This window comes from Notolepis coatsorum (genome assembly GCF_963971535.1).
Source record: "Notolepis coatsorum genome assembly, chromosome: 5".
Classification (NCBI taxonomy): domain Eukaryota; kingdom Metazoa; phylum Chordata; class Actinopteri; order Aulopiformes; family Paralepididae; genus Notolepis; species Notolepis coatsorum.
The window spans coordinates 131,644,617-131,666,656 of record NC_140169.1 but is presented as its reverse complement, the minus strand read 5'-3'; the positions used below and the strand labels follow the sequence as shown (position 1 = coordinate 131,666,656).

The following is a 22,040-nucleotide window of genomic DNA, read 5'->3' as shown; positions in this document are numbered from 1 at the left end:
TAAACTCCTCCCCTAAAGTAGTATAACTTTTTATACGTACTAACTGGTGATTGATCAATAAAGTGATGAGGTAATGGTGATTCACGCCCTAAAAGGCGGTGACCGTAGCGTTTGAGTATATTACAGATTACAAAGTAACAAGTACAGAGTCCTTGAGTTTCTGGTTTGTTCTGATATTAGGGTTAGTTCTGTGGCCTCTTTTGTTCTGACCTAAAAGTGAATTAAAAGTGACAACCGGAAGGCCCCAGTGAGACTTGAACTCACAACCCCTGGTTTACAAGACCAGTGCTCTAACCTCTGAGCTATGGAGCCACACCTATCGAGTGTTTGTCAGGGGAATCAAGTAAAGAACACGCCTGCAGAAGATTAAGAGTGCCAACACTAACTAGACAGACAGGTTGCTACACACGGTCTTAACATAAAGCCTTTTAGTCCCAGAACCTACATTTCATGCTACTACTGTTTTGTTCCTACAGCCCATTGTTGTCTGCGTTCCCATAACGGTGTAAAGATCCGCCAAGATTAGGCAAATCTGTCCACTGACATGTGGAAAAGGTCTCTAGACATTCCAGTGTCTCACTAGAACACAGAAGGCCAATTTTCTCTGATCAGATCTTCGTGATCACGGTTAAATGAACAGACCATTTGTAACTGAGGGGTACAATTCCCTGACTGTATTACTAGATATGATACTTACTACCACTACCTTTGTACTTTATATTCGGCCACCCAGTACTCGGCATAAATATATTATGATAAACACTCTCACGTAGATGAAACGGATCCAACACAAATGTACGAATTAGAAATAGGTCTTTATTTCTACACAGCGATGGTGTGTAGAGCAAGCACTTAATCACTTAATTACATTTATGAATTGAAATAGTATGCACTTTATGGCAAAGAGTATTCGTTGGTATATCAATAGAGAATGTCCAATCTCTGGTGGCGCAGGCGGTAAATATACGACCTGGAATAGTTAAGGAATAACAGCAATGATACTTTAATGATTATAAGACTGGATACACTAAGGGGGGTAATCCGGTCGCTTGTAAGACAACAGGAGTAGGAGGGGGGGGGGGGGTAGAGTCTGGCTGCCTCGTCCGGCCAAGGGTATCCTGGGTGAACCCACAGTTGTGCAGCTCGGTGCGCCAGCGATCCTTGGACCACAGATGAAAGCAGGTGGACTCTCTGTGAGCCGGCTCTCTCCGGTCCACGGGGGAGAGACGTGAAGCGACCTCGTCTTGCAGAGCGTCTCCTCACCTTGCGTCCTCTCCAGGGGGGGGGGTTCCAACACACGGCAGTGTCGGGGGTCTTTATCCATGGAATAATCACTGTACACAAAGCATAATCCGTGCCTGGGAAGGCGGGCTGTCGTCGGTAGAATAATCCGGTATACAGGTCCACTCGCTCGTCGGCTCTGGGGCTCCTCGGATGCAGTCTCACATGGGGTCGACCATCCTGGATAAGCAGCCAGTTCTCTGCCCGAAACGATGGGGTACTGACTACGGTAGTATTCTCACCGCACGAAGCACTATATATTAACAGACTATTATTAGCTTAATAGACTACGTCCAACTCGACGATATAGTGCCAAATATGACTATTCAAATATTAATATACACGATGTCTCAATACCGATGGTAGGCCGAACTTGGCCTTACTCCCACACGTGGCGTCGCGGGGAGGCTTTACGTCTGTGACTCTATTGGAGGGTAAGAAACTGGACTGAAAAGGAAGTCCTACTTTAGTAGCGCAGTATATATACGCACTATGAACAAATAGTACCGTTAGTGGTGCGGTAGCCAGATTCCTACGCGGAACTAGGACTTGTTCGTACATGTTGAGCGGTACGTTTGAACTGGGTCTGGGGGGTATGGCAGCCTGGCACCAAGGTCTCGACCAATAGTAGAATGGAGACTATTATGGGATGTTCAGTAGGCTAGAATGGATATTCAATGCATATTGTACAAGGAATATACAAGGGATATCAGGGAATATTAGAGAATATACAAATACAATTAAATATATATATATAAATAAATATATATATTCGGTTTAATCTGGCCCTTCACAACACCATTGTTCCCTGCAGACTCTTTTGCCATATATTGGTCCTCGCATTGATCAGGAATGTGCAACAGAGCGCTCAAAGCACTGGCAACTCACAGGAGTCCAGATGACTTGTATTTCCATTGTTTTTAGATGAGTAGATTGTTGATCTTCTCTGTGCCCAAGTTGCCATGTAATAGGCAATAGCAATCTTAAATACTTGACCTGCAAACATTTCACCTGCTTAGCTTATACAATCTTCTCGTAACTAAGAGATTTGCTGGAAAATATTATCGCCTAACATTATGTTGATTATAGCTACTAGTCATTGAAACCTATGGAGTTCTGAAAAGTATTCTGAGAACACTGTACACCTGCAAGGGTTAATGGTGACTCGGTGAGGATTAGAACCCATGGAGAGTTGCTTATGTGTCTCTGCTCCATAGGGGAAACTGTCCGTGTGTTCTGAATCCAGAAGACCCCTCTCCAGAGCTCGAAGAGATCAAACGACTCAACCAGGAATACCAGGTGAGAGCAAAGCGTGTCTCTGATACCGTACTTGTTGGCCTACTAAGAAATCATGTATCCTTTTAGTTATTCCTCTTCTTGCTACTTTTACTTTCTCTCTCATTCTCTCTCTCTCTCTGTATTTTCCATGTAGACGGAGACTCAGTATCTTGTGTCTGGAGGCCGCTATGATGGGCGGGAAGACTTCACTACCGTCCTCCAGCCATATTTACGCAAAACCTTTGTCCCTCATATTGGGGTAAGTTAAACATACACACATACACACGCACACACACACACACACACGCACACACACACACACACACGCACACGCACACGCGCACACACGCACACACACTTGAACCATTTTCTATCCACATTATGTACAGTACAGTCACAAAGAGCTGTGGGACATTAAACACTGCAAATGCAGGCAGATATTAAGAGACGGTGACACCTGTCCTGACAACCTGGTTGAAGTCTACAACATAAGTAGGCAGACAGCACAGCTACACACAGCATCCACAGCTATACACCGCTACACACAGCATCCACAGCTACACACAGCATCCACAGCTACACACAGCATCCACAGCTACACACAGCATCCACAGCTATACACAGCTACACACAGCATCCACAGCTACACACAGCATCCACAGCTACACACAGCATCCACAGCTACACACAGCATCCACAGCTACACACAGCATCCACAGCTACACACAGCATCCACAGCTATACACAGCTACACACAGCATCCACAGCTACACACAGCATCCACAGCTACACACAGCATCCACAGCTATACACAGCTACACACAGCATCCACAGCTATACACTGCTACACACAGCATCCACAGCTATACACAGCTATACACAGCATCCACAGCTATACACTGCTATACACAGCATCCACAGCTATACACTGCTACACACAGCATCCACAGCTATACACTGCTACACACAGCATCCACAGCTATACACTGCTACACACAGCATCCACAGCTATACACTGCTACACACAGCATCCACAGCTATACACTGCTACACACAGCATCCACAGCTATACACTGCTACACACAGCATCCACAGCTACACACAGCATCCACAGCTATACACTGCTATACACAGCATCCACTGCTATACACAGCTATACACAGCATCCACAGCTATACACAGCTATACACAGCATCCACAGCTATACACCGCTACACACAGCATCCACAGCTATACACTGCTATACACAGCATCCACAGCTATACACAGCATCCACAGCTATACACTGCTATACACAGCATCCACTGCTATACACAGCATCCACAGCTATACACAGCATCCACAGCTATACACTGCTATACACAGCATCCACAGCTATACACTGCTATACACAGCATCCACTGCTATACACAGCATCCACAGCTATACACTGCTATACACAGCATCCACAGCTATACACAGCATCCACAGCTATCCACTGCTATACACAGCATCCACTGCTATACACAGCATCCACAGCTATACACTGCTATACACAGCATCCACAGCTATACACAGCTATACACAGCATCCACAGCTATACACATCATCCACAGCTATACACTGCTATACACAGCATCCACAGCTATACACAGCTATACACAGCATCCACCTCAAGGTCACAGAGGGCAACGTCTCCTCCACGCTGTGCGGCTGCAAATGCCGATGGATATCGAATGATACCCCTGCTAGCCGCTTGTCCCTCCTCCTGGTGGGACCCCCGACACCTGAAAGCCTCTCACGACTAACCTATGTGTATGAAAACCAGGAGGAGCTTCTACACCTGTAGCCTAGCTGTGTGATGTGGTCTGCTCCAGCTGTTGTTGTTTTATCAGCTTGGTTAAAACAAGAAAGAGACTTCATCTAGGCTGTAATCAAAAGTGCAGCCCATCTCTAAAATGAGAACTCCTGTGAAATTGCTCATGAACACACACGCTCACATGGGTCTTGTGTCTCGACAGGAGGGACAGCCGGACCTGAGTCTTTTCTCAGTGGACTGTTTCCACATGAGTGAAAAGGCCCACGCTGAGATGGCCATTGGTCTCTGGAATAACATGGTAAGTAAAGGGGAGGTGTTTTTAGCATTTTTGGATTGATGTAAGGCAGTGAACGCATTCATACAATTTTACCATAATATGACACAAAAGAGCCTTTTTCAATGATTTTCTCAAGAATTATAGGAGTGAATCGCCTCATTTCAAGACATTATCACTTATTTCTTGAAACTAATTCAGTTGGATTACAACAAGTGAAATTCTCCTCACTTCTGAGATTTTATTTTATACTCTGTGAAATCAACTGGGGATTATTTGCAGTGTGTTTGGTTTGTGTTCTTAAAGGGTGTTTCTCTGTTTTAAACAGTTCGAGCCAGTGGGCAGGAAACAGGCCTATAACAACTTCACACATGATCGCTCTAAAATTCACTGTCCCACTCAGGTATGTTGAATCCACACACGGTGTAAGATGGTTAAGATGCTGCGTATTACAATATTTGTCAGTGACTGTCGACGCGTAATCTGTAGTGAAGTAAAAAGTTAAATAAATGTAATGTTGATTGTGTTAAGTTAATTAACTTTAAGCTTTTATAAATGATACATTTATGTAGATGCTAACAAATGCTAACATTTTCTTCCTCTAATACCGCCAAAACCCCAAGCATGAAAGGGCTTTTATAGGTGGACCGAAGACACTCACTTATAGTGACAAGTGGTATAAGCTTCTTAAAATGTTTTAACTTTACTGCCCACTTTGTCTCTCTTTCCTAGGCTTGGCCATATATCTTTACTAAGTTAAACAGCCTCCCAACTTACCCGGCACTGAGCACCACCCCTCCTGCCCCGACCAGAACCACCCCGAGCAGCCCCAGCCCGCTCCCGACAGAGTCGGAACACAAATGCACCTCCATCCCCGTGTGGCTGCCTGTGGTCCTGGCCATCGTTGGCTTACTGCTCGGCATCGTCGCCACCTCGCTGGTCTTCTCCTTCGGTCTGAAGAAACCCAAGAAGTACGGTGTAGAGTTGAAAACAGCTGCTTTTTAAACTGACTCACGTGCAAATAATGTATTCATGTCCATATAAACATGACAAGGGAGGGATATAAACACTTTCAATGCAGTCAAGATATTAAAAGAGACCAGTCGGTTACAACATGATGTGCTCAATTGAGAACTACTGTAGGTTGAAGCATACAATATAATTAAAGGTGCTGTCGATAACAGTCAGCTACTAGATAGCCACTAGATGTCGCACTAGAGCACCACCAGCATGTCATTTTAGATTAGATTAGATTAAAATGTTGTGTCATTATAGACCTGTTCGCTGTATACGTCAGACCCAGTGTGCGCGCGCATCACCGGAGCAGAAAGGAACATAATCCTGGCCAGAACAATGGGGCAGACTACAATATATTTGCATTTACTTTGTTAGCCATGCTAGCGATCTAAAGTCAATCCATGCCAAAGCTAGATATGTAAAAGGTGAAAGACTCACACTCACAACCAATGCTGATTTGGCAAAATGACATCCAGCTGTTTTCATTTGAAACCATTTTTAGTCAGGGGAGTGCCATGGTTTCTCCATAGAGCCCTGTCGTATTCTTTTAGCGCAGCAGCTCGCGCAAGTCCAAGGCAACTTAGTCACATGACTCAGTTGGTATTGCTGATTGGCTCGAACACAGTATGTTTGTATACAGCAAACAGGTCTATACAGCACAAAATAAGTTTGTCATCCAACCAGAGTGCAAATGTAACAGTAAAGTGCAATATACAATGTACAGGTGATTAAACTGGGTATAGAATATATAAATTAGTACTACTGGGTGTAGTTCTAATCAGATGTATGTACAGAGTTGTAATATTAGGCTAATATGTACAGTGATACAGGTATAAAGACAGTATGGTAGTAGTCACACTGGCCAGTAGCGTAACTAGTAAGATTAGGTAAGGGATATGTACAGATATATAGTATCTACAGATATGTAAAAGGATTATGTGCAGGTGTGTACAGACAGATGTGGATATCAGGTGCATTCCACGTGGGGAAATGGGAAGTAGGGAGGAGATACACGCAACATGTAAAGATTCATTTTGGACTCGCCAACCATTTTTAAATCCTAAATTCATGGGGGGGGGGGGGGGGGGGCTTTTATTCCACACTTTTCTAAAAGCTCTGTGGATGTGTCATTTTCTTTTAAACGATTACTCTACATAAAGAAATTATCTATAGCACCCTTTAAATGGATATCATAATAATGTACTGAATCCACTTCGAGGGGGAAAAGCAAGCAGATGCAGAACAATACTCTGTTAATGTCTCGGGCTCTCTGCCCTCCGTCTGGAAGCCTCTCACATCTAACCTATGAACCCCTCCCACCTGTAGCCTACTTGTGAAATGGTCCACTGCAGCTGTTGATATTTCAGCAGCCTGGTTAAAAAGTCTCCCCCTCCTAGGCTGTAATCAAAAGTAGGCCTACAGCCCACCGTTAAAACCTCTCTGAGATCCTCATGGACAACAACATCAGGGGGATTGTCAGTAATATTGGAAAACATGTCTGAATCATCACTGAAAATTACAATGTTTTCGTCTTTTTTGTATTTTGTACAGCTTATTTGATGTAGACTTAATGGAACAGATGTCATGATTACTTTGTAAATACTGCACAGAGATCATTGTAAAATATGTTCTGCAATGCTAATTGTTTGTATGAATCTTGTGTTTGTTTTTATGATGTATCTTCTCACTCTTATTTATTCATTCAATAAAAAGTTGCTAAATCCAATAGGTTGTGGCTCATTCTGTACGATCCTAAACCTGCCATAATGTGATACAAGATACAAAAGTTTTATTTGTCACGGCATACAGGTATACAGTGAAATGCGGGGGGGCTCGCCCGCAACGATGTGCATAATACAAGTAATAATATAATATAAAAGTCCAACGAATAGAGCGACATAGTGCAATAACAAGTAAACAAAGTAGGCATATCGGTATCTGTACATTCTTAAAGTGATCTTTCCTTCTGTAAAGTGTCCGTAGTGTGAGCGTGTGCAGCATGAGTGTATGTGTGCTCATGTTAAAGTGGCTGCTAGTGTGTGAGCGTGTACAGTGTGTGTGTTGTGTGTGTGCTCATGTGTGCTTGTGCGTGGAGAGTTCAGTGTTCAAGGCTCTGATGGCCTGTGGGAAGAAGCTGAGCCTAAGTCTCTCTGTCCTCGTTACTGGTGCTTGCAGGCGTTTGCCTGACCGCAGCAGCATGAACAGGCTGTTGTTGGGGTGGTGAGGGTCTTTCATTATCCTGCAGGCTCTGGATTTGCACCTCTTGTTGTATAGGACCTGCAGGGTTGGTAGTGCAATACCCGTGGTACGCTCGGCTGAGCGCACCACTCTCTGTAGGGCCTTCTTGTCCTGTGCCGTACTGTTGCCATACCAGGCAGTGATGTTTCCAGTCAAGATGCTCTCTACAGCTCCGGAGTAGAAGGACTGGAGTATCTTCCCAGATACTCTGAACTTCCTTAACTGTCTCAGGTGGTAGAGGCGCTGCTTCGCCTTTTTAACGACTGAGTCTATGTGTGTTGTCCATGTCAGGTCCTCTGAGATGTGGACCCCCAGGTACTTAAAGCTGCTCACCCTGTCCACGGTAGCCCCGTTTATCCTCAGTGGTGTGTGTGTCTCCTGCTGTCTCCTCCTAAAATCCATGATCAGCTCCTTGGTTTTACCAATGTTCAGGAGCAGGCTGTTGTCCTGGCACCAGCGTTCCAGTACCTCAACCTCCTCCCGGTAGGCTTTCTCGTCGTTGTTCCGAGATCAGCCACTGTGTCGTCCGCAAACTTCACTATGAAGTTGGAGCTGAACTTGGCCACACAGTCGTGTGTGTAAAGTGAGTACAGCAGGGGGCTCAGAACACAGCCCTGGGGGACCCGATGCTCAGGGTGATGGTGTTGGAGGTCTGACCCCCCACCCTGACCGCCTGGGGTCTTTCACTCAGAAAGTCCAGTACCCAGGCACTCAGAGCGTAGCTCAGACCCAGCTCGATCAGCTTGTCCACCAGTCTGGTGGGGACTATGGTGTTGAACGCTGAGCTGTAGTCAATGAACAACAGTCTCACATAACCCCCCTTCTGGCGGTCAATGTGAGAGGGTGCTGTGCAGTACTTGGGAGACCGCATCGTCAGTGGACCTGTTTGGCCTGTATGCAAATTGCATAGGGTCCATATCACTGGGGAGGGAGGCACAAATGTGATCCTTGACCAGCCTCTCGAAACATTTCATGGCCACAGAGGTGAGTGCCACCGGTCTGTAGTCATTGAGACATGTTGGGGAGGGTTTCTTCAGTACAGGGATGATGGTAGACATCTTGAAGCAGGCAGGGACCACTGACTCCGCCAGGGATTGATTAAATATGGCGGTGAACACAGGGGCTAGCTGGTTGGCACAGGACTTAAGTGTGAATGTGAATGAATGAATGATCATTACATTTATATAGCGCTTTTCTAGACACTCAAAGCTCTCCCCACAATGTAGGGTGGAAATGGCCTCCACCACCACTGGTAGCACCCAACCGTGGAGTAGCCTCCAGCTGCAGCCCCGGAGATTGTTCCAGATTGGGCAACTTCCGCCCGCTCCCACGACATTTCTCCCGCTGACAGGACAATGCGCTGATTGGCGGAAAGTACGGAAGTATCTCGAAGTACGTCTGACGTATCTCGAAGTACGTCTGACGTATCTCGAAGTACGTCTGACGTTTCTCTACGTTAGCGAGGAGGATCAACAAGCAAATGAAGAAGGAAGGGAGACCATTTTGGGCCATATAATAATACTGTAGTTGTGGTGAATGAGGTGTTGAAGGAATAGCATTATGTGTTTGATATGCACCAGTAACCTGTTTGTTCAGTGGTGAACGAGGTGTTGAAGGAATAGCATTATGTTGCTCCTACACCACATCATGTTCATATTAACATTTGTATTCTGTAGAATTATTTCTAATCATTATTCTTTCTTTATAATTTCTACATATTATTGATTGGTTTGGTAAAGTAAATGGGGGTTGAAATGGTTCTTTTAAAATATTTGTATATTAATAATAAGTGTCAGTTGTAACCTTTTTTTGTTTGACATGTTTGTTTATTTTCAGTTGATGATGATTTATTTCCTCCTTTCCCGCCCATACAATACAATACAATACAGTAATAATACAATAAAGACAGTTGTTTAAATGTTTATTTTCTTAATTTAATTTCCTATACAATGTAGGAACCGCACAAGTGATTGATTGGATGAAAATTGTATTAACAGATTGCAGAATGGGTACAATACAGTACGGCTCAATACACACAATTGTTAAGGGTATGCAGACCAGAGAAAGACTTTCGTCTTGTTTACATCAGGGTCCCCCATTTTCAATTCATCATAACATATGACATACACGACATACAGATAGACAGTACTGCTACATCTATACATTTATGACATACCAGATTTGCAAATACAGTATTGTTTGTGATACAAAAAGAGTCCAGAAAAGAGAGTATATACATTTGACGTAGAAACTGTACATTGGAGGAGGTTGGGTAGGTGGGGGGGGGGACTGTACATTGGAGGTGGTTGGGGCCGGGGGGGGGGGGTCGGGTAGGAGGGGTGGGTGGGTGGGGGACACTGTACAACTGTACAAGCAAAACTGTACATTGGAATATTGACAAACCATACTTGGTAATTTACTGTACATTGGAGGGGGTTGGGTTACAACACAGGAGCAGAGTATAAACAACAGTACAGGAATGAGAAACAGTCTAAATGAGTTTTAACATTTTAGTTTATTTCATGCGGATATGATCTGTAATACCTGATCGGTACAATATCTACTAACCTGATCAATACAAGCCCCCCCCCCCCCCCCCCCCATCTCATGGAACAAGGAACTCTTCAATCAATCACTCAACAACCGCACGTCAGCGCAGACGTACTTGCTTTTGATTTTGACGTTCAATTAACACGTTCGCTAACGGACGTAGAGAAACGTCAGACGTACTTCGAGATACTTCCGTACTTTCTGCCAATCAGCGCATTGTCCTGTCAGCGGGAGAAATGTCGTGGGAGCGGGCGGAAGTTGCCCAATCTGGAACAATCTCCGGGGCTGCAGCTGGACCAGGCATGCGTTGTTCATGGCACGGGGTAGCACGGTGTGGTACCTCACTGAGTATTAAAGATTTGAGCAGAAGCGCGTGCACGCACATGCACGCGCTCGCGAGAACGCGCTGCGCTCGGCTCGGATCGTTGTGTTTACCTGCCTCCCGGGCCCCGGCGCTACCTCGCATTATCATAACAATAGCCGCTATAGGCTGGTGTCTTCAACCAGTCTGGGACTCTTTGTGATGTAAATATGGAACGTCCCAAGTTGCCGCTGCCCACAGAGTGCACCGCCGTCCAAAGGTGAACGACGGCGAACGAAGGGCCAAATCAAAACAGCCGTCAATTCCGAATTGACAACTGTTTTGATTCAACCCCCCACCCACCACCACTCACCCCCGGACAACAACACACTCTGCAAACAGCAGCAACCCGGGACATTCCATATCTACATCACAAACTTCGGGACTGAGTAGATAATTAATTAATCTTCTCTTTATTTTTATTATTTATATTAAAACTGAATCAAACCATAAACAAGGTTGCCTGTTGGGATGTTAGATCCTAATGTGAAAAACTGATTTTATATGTCTGCACTTTATGTGCTCATTTTATGCCTGTCTTAATTCTGTTGTGAAGCACTTTGAGCTGCAGTTTCTGTATGAAAGGCTATACAAACAAAGTGTATTATTGTGCGCGAGGGAACATATGCGCATGCGCGCGGGGCCGCGCGCGCGTGCGCGCGGCGTCATTATCCTGCGTGGCGGCTCAGCCCATAATAACAACGCAACACTGAGCTGGACCCTATTGCAACCGTGGGCTACGCAGGCTCAATGGCTGCCACACTGGCACCAGGCACACATCATGTAAGCCATTAATTAAGGCTGCTTACTAGTACTGACAACACTGCTTCCATAACAATTTCAGTTAGTTGGATTTTACTTTCCAGTTTATCATAAATGTGAAGGTTTTGTAGAAACGTTGCATAAAAAATATAAACATATCTATGAAACACCCTTATCATACATGTGAACGTTTTGTATTGTCCCAAGTGCCCTTACAATGAGAAGCATGCAGCTGCAGAGCCGCAGAGCCAGCGGCGCTCTCAGGGCCGCGCTGTGGGGGCCGCTCAGCAGCGCCACCCACCCAATGGCTGAATTGACAATGGCTTTTGATTGATTGATTGAAAACTTTATTAACAGATTGCAGAATGGGTACAATACAGTACAGCTCAATACACACAATTGTTAAGGGGATGCAGACCAGAGAAAGACTTTCGTCTTGTTTACACCAGGGTCCCCCATTTTCAATTCATCAGGACATATATGACATACATGACATACAGATAGTCAGTACTGCTACATCTATACATTTATGACATACCAGATTTGCAAATACAGTACTGTTTGTGATACAGAAGGAGTCAAGAAAAGGGAGTATATACATTTGACGTAGAAACTGTACATTGGAGGAGGTTGGGTGGGGGGGGTTGGGTACACTGGGATATTGACAACCATACTGGGTAATTTACATTGGAGGTGGGTGGGGGGGGGGGGGGGGGGGGGGGCACATTGTATAAACAAGCAAAACTGTACATTGAGGGGGGGGGGGGGGGGGGGACTCTGTACAAACAAACAAAATTGTACATTGGACTATTGACAAGACCATACTAGGTAAATGACTGTACATTGGAGGGGATTGGGTTAGGATATTTACAGGGGCCAGTGTTGCATTGCAGTCTCCCGTAGGTGTCTCTTGAGAGAGGTTTTGAAAGTGGGTAGTGATCCACATTCCTTTACAGCTTTGGGTAGGGCGTTCCACATTGATGTGGCATAATTGCGAAACGTGTTTAGTCCCTTATTTGAGCCGAATCTGGGTTTAACATGATTTGTGGAGCTCCCTCTGGTGTTGTGATCGTGGTATTCACTGACCTTTGGGAAGTATTTTGCCATGTACATGGGTACCTTCTTCAACCATTATCTGAATTAAAAAAAAAAAAAAAAAAAAAAAAAAAACAATAAAAAAATCTAACCCTAACTAACCGTACTGTCATGCACTTGTCCTAATAAACTAACCTACACTGTAGCACTCAACACTTTGATGAACATTGTTGCTCAGCTGATAGAGTTGTGCCCTTCCTGATGGCTTGTCGTACAGAACTTGTAAGTCGCTTTGGATAAAAGCGTCAGCTAAATGACTAAATGTAAATGTACCTTGGTCGTGTAGTGTATCTTGTAGACCAGGCCCATTGCAAGTTGCTGTACTCTGTCATCTACTCTAAGCCATCCTAGGTTGTCAAAGTGGGCAGGGGTGAGGTGGGTTCTAGGAGTAAGGTCAAGCAGTAGTCTGACCAGTTTGTTTTGAGATGTTTGTAATTTTGTTTTTAGCGCCTTTGAGGTGCTTTGGTACCATGAGGTGCAAGCATAGTCGTAGTACCCCTGAATGAGTGCTCCTGCCAGAGTCTTCAGGGTATTCTTGTTTACCAGAGAGGAGATCCGGTACAAGAATCGAGTTCGTTGGTTGACTTTTTTTATTACATTGGATGCCATTTTGTCACAGGAGAGATTAGCCTCTAGGATGGAACCCAGGTAGGTAATTTCATCTTTCCTTGTGACAATATTGTCACCCACTGTAACTGAGAAGCCGTCGGTCTTGCTGAGTTTGTTATTTGAACCGAAGAGAATGGACTCTGTTTTGCCCATGTGTAATGATAGTTTGTTATCAGCGAGCCATATGCAGATTCTGCCTAGTTCAGAGCTGAGGGTTTTTTCAACCTGTAACTTGTTCTTGTCAGAGACCAGCAGGGCTGAGTCGTCCGCAAACAGGAACAAGTTGCAGTCACAAGCTGACGACATGTCATTTGCATAAATTAGGAACAGTAGCGGTCCTAGTATGCTTCCTTGTGGAACACCACAGCTCACTGTGAGAGGGGGGGATAGGGTACCGTTTACCTCCACCATCTGTTCCCTGCCCTCAAGGTAGGATTGCATCCAGCTCACTGATAGACTATCAAAACCAATTGCTTTTAGCTTGTCAATCAGAATGGAGTGATTGACCGTGTCAAAGGCCTTTTGTAGGTCCAGCATGACCATTGGAGTATTGCACTGTGCGGGCACAGCTGTGAGATCCGGGCGAGGCCAGAGGATGTATACTGTATGAGTAAATTAACTATACTTTTGCTCACACAATATCTTGAATGAATGCGTTTATTTATTTCGAACATAAATGGAAAATAAATAATAATAAAAAACAAGTAATAAACAGAGGTCCTGGGATATTTTCAATGTTTTGGCTAATTTTGATTTAAATTGTATAATTCCCATTTTAAAATGTTTTACCATGGTATGTTTGGTATCTTTTTTTTCAGCACAGTCTCACCTATATGACTGACAGTTAGTTTTCATACTGTATAATACTGTATACTGTATACTGCATAATGTACAACACAAAACACAAAATCGGATTGAGAAAATGTGTTCTTTTTACTATGAACCAATGCAAACATATTCAATCAAGCATATAAAACAGTGGAAATGCACCCTCTGGTAGCATATTTACATAAACAAAAGAGAACAGAACAGAATTCAATTTACAAAGCATTATTTTCTCCATAGACAGGTAATAAACAGACGAATTTTTGATTCTCAACTGGAAATTATCACCAGCATGCTTTTTTATTTTTTTTTTTACAAAAAGTCAGTAAAAGTATTTTTTTTACAAAAAAAAGAAAGAAAAGATGTACAGTAAAAAAGTAGAAAATAAGTAAAGTGGGATATTCAATATACATATATACAGTACACAAGCTCGCTTGATCTTGATTTTCAGTATGAATAAAGACTGTGAGGGGGAGAAGTACAACACACACAAATGCAAGGCACATTATCAACCGAAGAAGGCCCTGTCGGTGGACAAGATACCATGGAGACCCTGTGTATCAACACGAATAAACATGTTGCACTAAACATTGCACCTGTCAAACGGTAACGCAGGTGTCCATAGGCGAGCTCAGGGAGGACAGAAACCTCCCGTAGAGCAGAAGGGCAAAAGCTGATTGTGTGTGTGTGTGTGTGTGTGTGTGTGTGCTTACGGCCAGCGGTGGCTTTCTGGCTCCGGTCCGCTGCGGGAGCGGCGATGGGAACAGGGACATGGTTTGTCCTCCTGTCAACAGGAACTCCTGTGCTGTCCACTCCACACAGCTCGGCCATCATCACCTCCAGGAACTCCTTGTGTGCGAGAGGCTTTTCCTGCTTCGCCCTACAAATGTCGCAGTTGAGGATGTAGGCGTTGGTGGTCGCCATGTCGACCAGGTGAAAGAACATGGTGCGATACCACCGGGCAGTTCTCCGGTGGGTCGAGTAATACTGCAGCAGCTGGTCGGATAGGTCGACTCCGCCCATGTGCTTGTTGTACTCGATGACAGGGGTGGGGCACGGAACCCAGACAAACGACCAGGTCCCATTGGCCGCCTTGACCCTCCTCCTGACCTTCTGACCAGAAGGTGTAATCGCTGGGTGGATGGTGGAGCACACGCGCACCTAGATAGAATAGAATATAAATGAATCATCCCGAGGGAAATTTGACACTACAAATCGCTCACAGTAGACATTTAGACAGAACAGAGTCACGAATAAGAATAACCAAACAAATTGATACAAATATACGAGTACATACCTCCTTTGTGTCCATCCACTTTATGAAGACCAGGGCCTCTTCTCTGATCCAACGAATGTCGCCTCTCACGGCCTTGTTTGTCAGGGCATTCTCTCTGTCCTGGGGACACCCTCTCCTGTTCTCCCGGTATGTGCCACAGGCTCCCAGCTTTATGGCCAGCAAATCCAGGAACAGCTTGGGACTGGTGTAAAAATGATCAACATAAATGTGGTAACCAGTTCCAAGCCATGCTGGCTCAATGAGGTCCATGACGGCATCGTAGGCGATCCCGTGTTCGCTGGTTCGCACGTGTGCCTTCCCAATGTAAATAGTCAAATTGATAGTGTAGCTGTTGGCGGAGTCGGCGAGAACAAAGAGCTTGACCCCCCTTTTGGTCGGCTTGTCCTTCATGTACTGGGTCATGCCAGTTTTCGCCTTCGTGGCCACCATCCTCTCGTCGACTGCCAGGTTCTTTTTAGGGTGGTAGTGCACCTTGCAGGCCTCGCGGATGGACAGCATGATCGGCTTGAGACGGGCCAGCTTGTCGTAGTCTTTCGTTCCCTTCCTGGCGTCGTTCCTGGCATCCTCCTCCGGGTCACTCATGTGGAGATTCCACAAGATGGACCTGAAGTCAAAGTCAAAAGGCAAAGTCATATAAATCATATAAAAAAAGATCTAATCTAATCTAAACACAAAGTAACATGGGGCACTATAAACATAAATAACATATGGGACACGATGTACAGGACTATATATTATACCTGAATCTGTCCCGGAACATTACCGCCGCAGGCAACGGCACAGAACACGCGTGTTTCTGTCTCCAGTAGTCCTGGAGACATGCCAGTGGGACGAGTGAGGTATACAGCAGCAGGCCGAGGAATTTGTACATCTCGTCAGGGACGATATCCACCCACTTGGTCTTCTGCCCCATTGCCTGTATATTGTATTAACTCAGTTAGTAATTTTTTAGAGGAAAAAGCATTTCATATAAAAGTATTCTGTATTTTTGTATGACAACTAATAAAGAAACTTGCCTGGTTCTTTGCTGCATTCTTATTTGTGTTGATACACAGAGTCTTCGCGGTATCCATAGTGAAATAGAGCATGAAGAGCTCCTTTGGTGTGTATACTGCATGTGTTAAAAAATAAACAAGTAGGAGTAGGAGGATGAAGTGTAAACGTATGTATTCCTACCCCCTTGATTGATTGATTGATTGATTGATTGAAAACTTTATTAACAGATTGCAGAATGGGTACAATATACAGTATGGCTCAATACACACAATTGTTAAGGGGATGCAGACCAGAGAAAGACTTTCGTCTTGTTTACATCAGGGTCCCCCATTTTCAATTCATCATAACATATAATGACATACAGATAGACAGTATTCAGTATACCTTCACACTCTATTATCTTATGCAACTCATATTCACTCCACAAACTGAAATATACATACATTGTTGAATGAACAGCCTGTTTCTTGAAGTTAGACTCTCCTCTAAATTGTAACCCCCCTCTCTATAACAGAATTTTTGGATGTTACCCGGGAGTGAATTGTTTCGTGCTTTAAACATGTGCAGTTTTGTGCAGTCTTAAATTCAGCCAGGTCCCCGAGTTTCATGGCATGTGATTTACAAAATAGTGTGTTTGTGTGTTCCAGATATCCTACCTTATTGATAATCAAATCAAAATCGAATGTATTTGTAAGGCCCGACAACACACGTTAATGTCCCCATGGGCCAGGTAACGGTATACTTTTGCTATGCTATACACTACAGTCTATGTGATGTGGGTATGATGGTAATTAAGGAATGGTGAATATTATGTTTAATGTCTGGACCCAGATGGTCTGGACCCAGATGACCTTGGGAATTACCGGCCGATCTCCAACCTTCCTTTCCTGAGCAAGATCCTGGAAAGAGCAGTGGCCGCCCAACTGCACCAACACCTGTCTAACCATGAGCTCTATGAACCCTTTCAATCTGGCTTCAGGAAACACCACAGCACCGAGACTGCCCTCACCAAGGTCACCAACGACCTCCTCATTGCCTCCGACTCCGGTCACATCAGCCTCCTCATCCTCCTGGATCTATCTGCGGCCTTTGACACGGTCTCCCATTCCATTCTCCTCAACCGCCTCTCTGACCACCTGGGTGTTACTGGGACCGCTCTCACCTGGTTCGAGTCCTACCTCACTGACCGAAAACAGTTCATCTTCATCTGCAACTCCACCTCCACCCCTGCCCCAGTCAACCAAGGTGTGCCGCAGGGCTCCGTTCTTGGGCTGAGGTTAGACTAGTGTATTCCTGGCGTTTTTTTATACGTTTTTGACGACGTATCATGTCCTATCTACACAGAAACGCGTTTTTTGGCGTTTTTTTGTGGATACGGCTGAAACGCAAAATTGTGTTTGCGTTTGGAGATACGCAAAAAAAACGCCAGGAATACAGCGTGTAGTCAGCACGGAGCAGTTGTTGCGAAAACGCCCATGCGCAGTAGATACCATCTGCGTGCCCTTCCTGTGTACAGTGTGTGTGTTTGCCGGGACAGAGCTCCGTGTCCCAAATAGCTTCAGCTACCATGTGTTGTCAAGTTATTGTTATAAGGACCCCAGTCCAAGCTACAACAGTCTGCATTCCCTTAACAATTGTTTGTATTGAGCCGTATTGTATTGTACCCATATGCAATATGTTAAATAAAGTTTACATCCATTCATTCTGCTAGCATTACCGATTGGCATGAACTGGCTAACGTGAGCTATCAGGATTCAGACCCTGTTAGCTCAGAGTTCCTCTTTCAACTTAACAAGCATTAAACAAAATGGCCCAGTCATCTATTCACCTTTGTTTAATACACACAGCGTTGTCTCTAATGTTATCTAACTACTGATAGCTCGCGATATCATCAGTTTCGTGCTGGCTAAGTAGCGTGAGCTAACGCGTTAGCATGCAGCTAACAATGCTACCGATCGTTTTTAGACTAAACTATCTGCTCTTGGTGGTCACTTGTGTTGATGTTAGTTTTGTTTCATCAACAAATGACAGGCAGAACACACAGTGAATGTATCCGTTTTGTTTATTGCACTTTTATTAGGCTTTGCTGGAAAATTATTGCTGCATTGAGTAAACAAGATGGTGGCGCGGCATAGGCTGCCTTGTTGACATTTTCTTTGCTGGAGCTTCCAGGAAGTGTATTGGCACATTCGTTCTGATTGGTTGAAATTGCCTTCATGTTTGCCACCTACTGCCACCTACTGCTTTGGCAGTGTACTACATCAGTGTGCTTGGCTGACAAAAACGAAAAAAAAACGAAAGTGTGACTCGAGGCGCATGACGTCGCGGCGATACGCGGCGATGCGTATAAGAAAACAATACGAAGATGATACGAAAGGTGTAACCTCAGCCTTGGTCCACTCCTCTTCACAATCTACATGCTCCCCCTTGGTCACATCATCCGGAAACATGGTCTCAATTTCCACTCCTACGCTGATGACACTCAGCTCTACATCAGCACCTCACCCTCCACTCCTCTCCCCCCACAGCACCTCGTCAACTGTCTCCTTGGTTGACATCAAGGCCTGGATGTCATCCAATTTCCTGAATCTAAATAGCAAGAAGACTCAAGCTCATGGTTGTGGCCAAGCAAATATGTGTATACTGGATATGAACAGCAGTATTATAGGCCTACAGCAGTATTGTACAGCAGTATTGTACAGCCAGCAATATTATACATTTATTATACATGACTATTCTATGCAAGTAGGCTATGTCTAAGCTATTTTACAATATTATACATGAACTATGTGCAATTATGCATAAGACTACATAAGACACTATGTGGGTATGTCAGGTGGTCTTGTGGTCAAAGTTATGTCTGTGGAATCATATATTTATTTAAAAATGTTTGGACTTCATGGTGTTCTTGTTTTGTTCTTGACTTTAGAGGCCCAGTCCACACGATCACGGGTATTTTTGACACAGTTTCTTTTTTTATTATTTAAAAAAAAATTGTCCACACGACTGGTTTAAACCTTGCACCGAGTGACGTCATATACATGTAGTACAATGCCAAAGCAGTAGGTGGCGATGTAGTTCAAACATGAAGGCCATTTCAACCAACCAGAAGGGTTTAGGGTTAATACCGGAAACTGACCTGAAGCCTGGAAGCGTGTATGCTTTCCGCAACGCAGTTCGGTTTCCGGGTTCCTCTGATTGGCCGCGACCCTCACGTGACCCGCGCTAGCACGCCCCCTTATCCACCGCTGCCGCTGGACTTGACTTTCGCTTTCAATTTGACGCTCGCTTCCTGAGACTGTTTAAGTCCACTCCACATTACAGTTGATGCGTGATGCTGCTGAGGCGGTCGTTTCTTGACTGGCGTTGCATAAGATTTACATTTAGTCAGCTAGCTGATAACTGCATAAGCAGCATATTAAGATGACTGCGTTTCTTGACTCAGAGTGGCGGCGCGACAATAGCGTTTCTTGACTCAGGCGTCTATGCCAAATACAGCTGATAACTGCATAAGCAGCATATTAAGATGACTGCGTTTCTTGACTCAGAGTGACGGCGCGACAATAGCGTTTCTTGACTCAGGCGTCTATGCCAAATACAGCCAAATACAGCTGATAACTGCATAAGCAGCATATTAAGATGACGCGACAATATTATTAAACAAGAAAGCTCTGTCTGTTATGGTTTGTTACCAACCCCAACAGCACGGCACAGACAGGTAGTTCAGAGTTAGCCAAAAACCAGGGCGTATTTATTTCCAAAATAACAGGGAATAGAAGAAACAACAAAAGCACAAGTGGGGAATGTTCTTGGCAGAGTAGCCTGCGGCTCTGCAGCTCGTCTCGGTGCAGAGACGGCACAGTGGCGTTGCGCCTCTGACTCTGCGGCTCTGCAGCTACTCGAAGATCCAACTCGGGGAGGAACGGAGAGAGAGAGTTGTCAACAAACAAGCCAACGGAATACAAGGCAGTCCAGTCCTCCTTAGCTGAGTCCAGTATAAACACAAGTGACTTAATCTTCAGTGTTACCAACACACAAGTTTAGCTGAGTCCAGTACAAACAAAAACGGCAAATCTTCAGTGTTACCCAAACACACAAAAACAGAAAGGTCCCGAGTCAGGAAGATGCGAAGAAAAACAGAGTATCCAAAAAGTACGTTCCAAACTCACCAAGGCGCAATTGCGCAAAGCGGGCAACGAGGCACAGATCCAACGGATGACAGAGAAAAGCAACAGCGGCGACTTCCATAGACGTCCTGGAGAAAAACAGACGAGGGACAACACGGGAGGGAACAAGCAGCAGCCAGTGGTAATCCAAAACCACCCGACACCGAACGTTAGGAACACCAGAGTATATAAAGGGCTCCACCGAGCTGATTAGAACTCACTTCAGGTGCGCGAAGGTAATTGGTACCTTGAAGCGTGCGGAATCGGACCAATCCTCACACTGTCATTGAAGTGGGTGGTGTTACCAACAGCGCGTTTTTCTTGACTCAGAGTGGCGCGTTTCTTGACTCAGGAAGCGGGCGTCAAAGCCGATCTGCGCTGCAACACAGCGGCGAGCTGTAGCGGCAGCGGCAGATAAGGGGGCGTGCTAGCGCGGGTCACGTGGGGGTCGCAGCCAATCAGAGGAACCCGGAAACCGAACTGCGTTGCGGAAAGCATACACGCAGCCTGGAACACAAACATCCCTCCTTGCTCACAGCCAAACAATTCTACAGTTTGCAGCTAGAACAACGTGCAATAAACAAAAAAGGATACATTCACTGTGTTCTGCCTCATTTTGTTAGCTTACATGCTAACGTAATAATGTGGTAACGTTAACGCTAGTAGAATGAAATAATAATGGATGTAAACGTTTAACACATTGCAGAATGGGTACAATACAATACAGCTCAATACAAACAATTGTTAAGGGGATGCAGTCTGGACTGGGTTCCTTATAACAATAACTTGACAACATGTGAGCTTTCAGTTTAGCCGCAGCTACAGGTTTACTCTGGTCAGGTCAGGAATGCGACAACAGACATCATCAGTCGATCACAACACTCTTCAACACAGACGATACGTTTCGAACAAAAGTTTGTTACAATCATTTTCATATAACGCTACTTGGGACAGCTCTGCTGTAAACACTGGAAATAACCTCGGTTTCTATGCCCACACGCAACCACTGCAACCGGGGATGCGCGCAAAACTTCACCCTGGACTCCGGTTTTCAAAGACGCGGTTGCAGTGTAGCAAAACCCCGGTTGTGTGTGGGCGAACAGTGCAACTGCGCACATACAATCACGGTTACATTAAGCATTCGTGTAGACAGCCCCTTATTTATTGTCATAATAGAACATTCTAGAACATTTGTGATGTCACAGTATGATGTCATAATCAAACATTAATTAATCTAGAACATTTGTGTATCTATTCAACAATTCTCTCAGAAGATCTCAGTGTGCATCTTGAAACAGTACTGAACAGATAGACTAAACAACATAGATTGAAGCCTGCATTTCTCAACCAAGGTGCCTTGCCTACCGTTTTGCTGTGGAAAGAGACAATACAGACCCTCTTCCCTGTTGGCACAGGCATCACCCACACTTTCACAATTTCCCTGCGCGGAATTGTCTAGTTTTTTATTATTATTTATTTTTAATTTATGTTCG

General features: G+C 44.7%; 2 protein-coding genes across 2 annotated transcripts in view; one reads left to right on the top strand and one right to left on the bottom strand.

Annotated features, from left to right (window-relative positions):
• The window catches only part of LOC311228354 (phospholipase B1, membrane-associated-like), a gene marked incomplete at both ends in the record, with an annotated part of 540,482 nt that extends 534,846 nt beyond the window's left edge, over positions 1–5,636 (top strand). The window contains 5 exons of the mRNA XM_084314264.1: positions 2,499–2,580; positions 2,714–2,818; positions 4,560–4,655; positions 4,960–5,034; positions 5,364–5,636. Coding sequence (XP_084170390.1) covers positions 2,499–2,580; positions 2,714–2,818; positions 4,560–4,655; positions 4,960–5,034; positions 5,364–5,636 — 631 coding nt within the window. The remainder of the gene's footprint in view (positions 1–2,498; positions 2,581–2,713; positions 2,819–4,559; positions 4,656–4,959; positions 5,035–5,363) is intronic.
• A 1,428-nt stretch (positions 5,637–7,064) lies between these two features.
• Positions 7,065–16,298, bottom strand: LOC311228353 (piggyBac transposable element-derived protein 4-like; the record flags this gene model as incomplete). The annotated part of the gene is made up of 4 exons (XM_084314263.1): positions 7,065–7,096; positions 14,802–15,249; positions 15,386–15,989; positions 16,126–16,298. The coding sequence occupies 4 exons, from the start codon at positions 16,296–16,298 to the stop codon at positions 7,065–7,067; spliced, it is 1,257 nt and encodes a 418-aa protein (XP_084170389.1).
• Between the last annotated feature and the right edge of the window lie 5,742 nt (positions 16,299–22,040).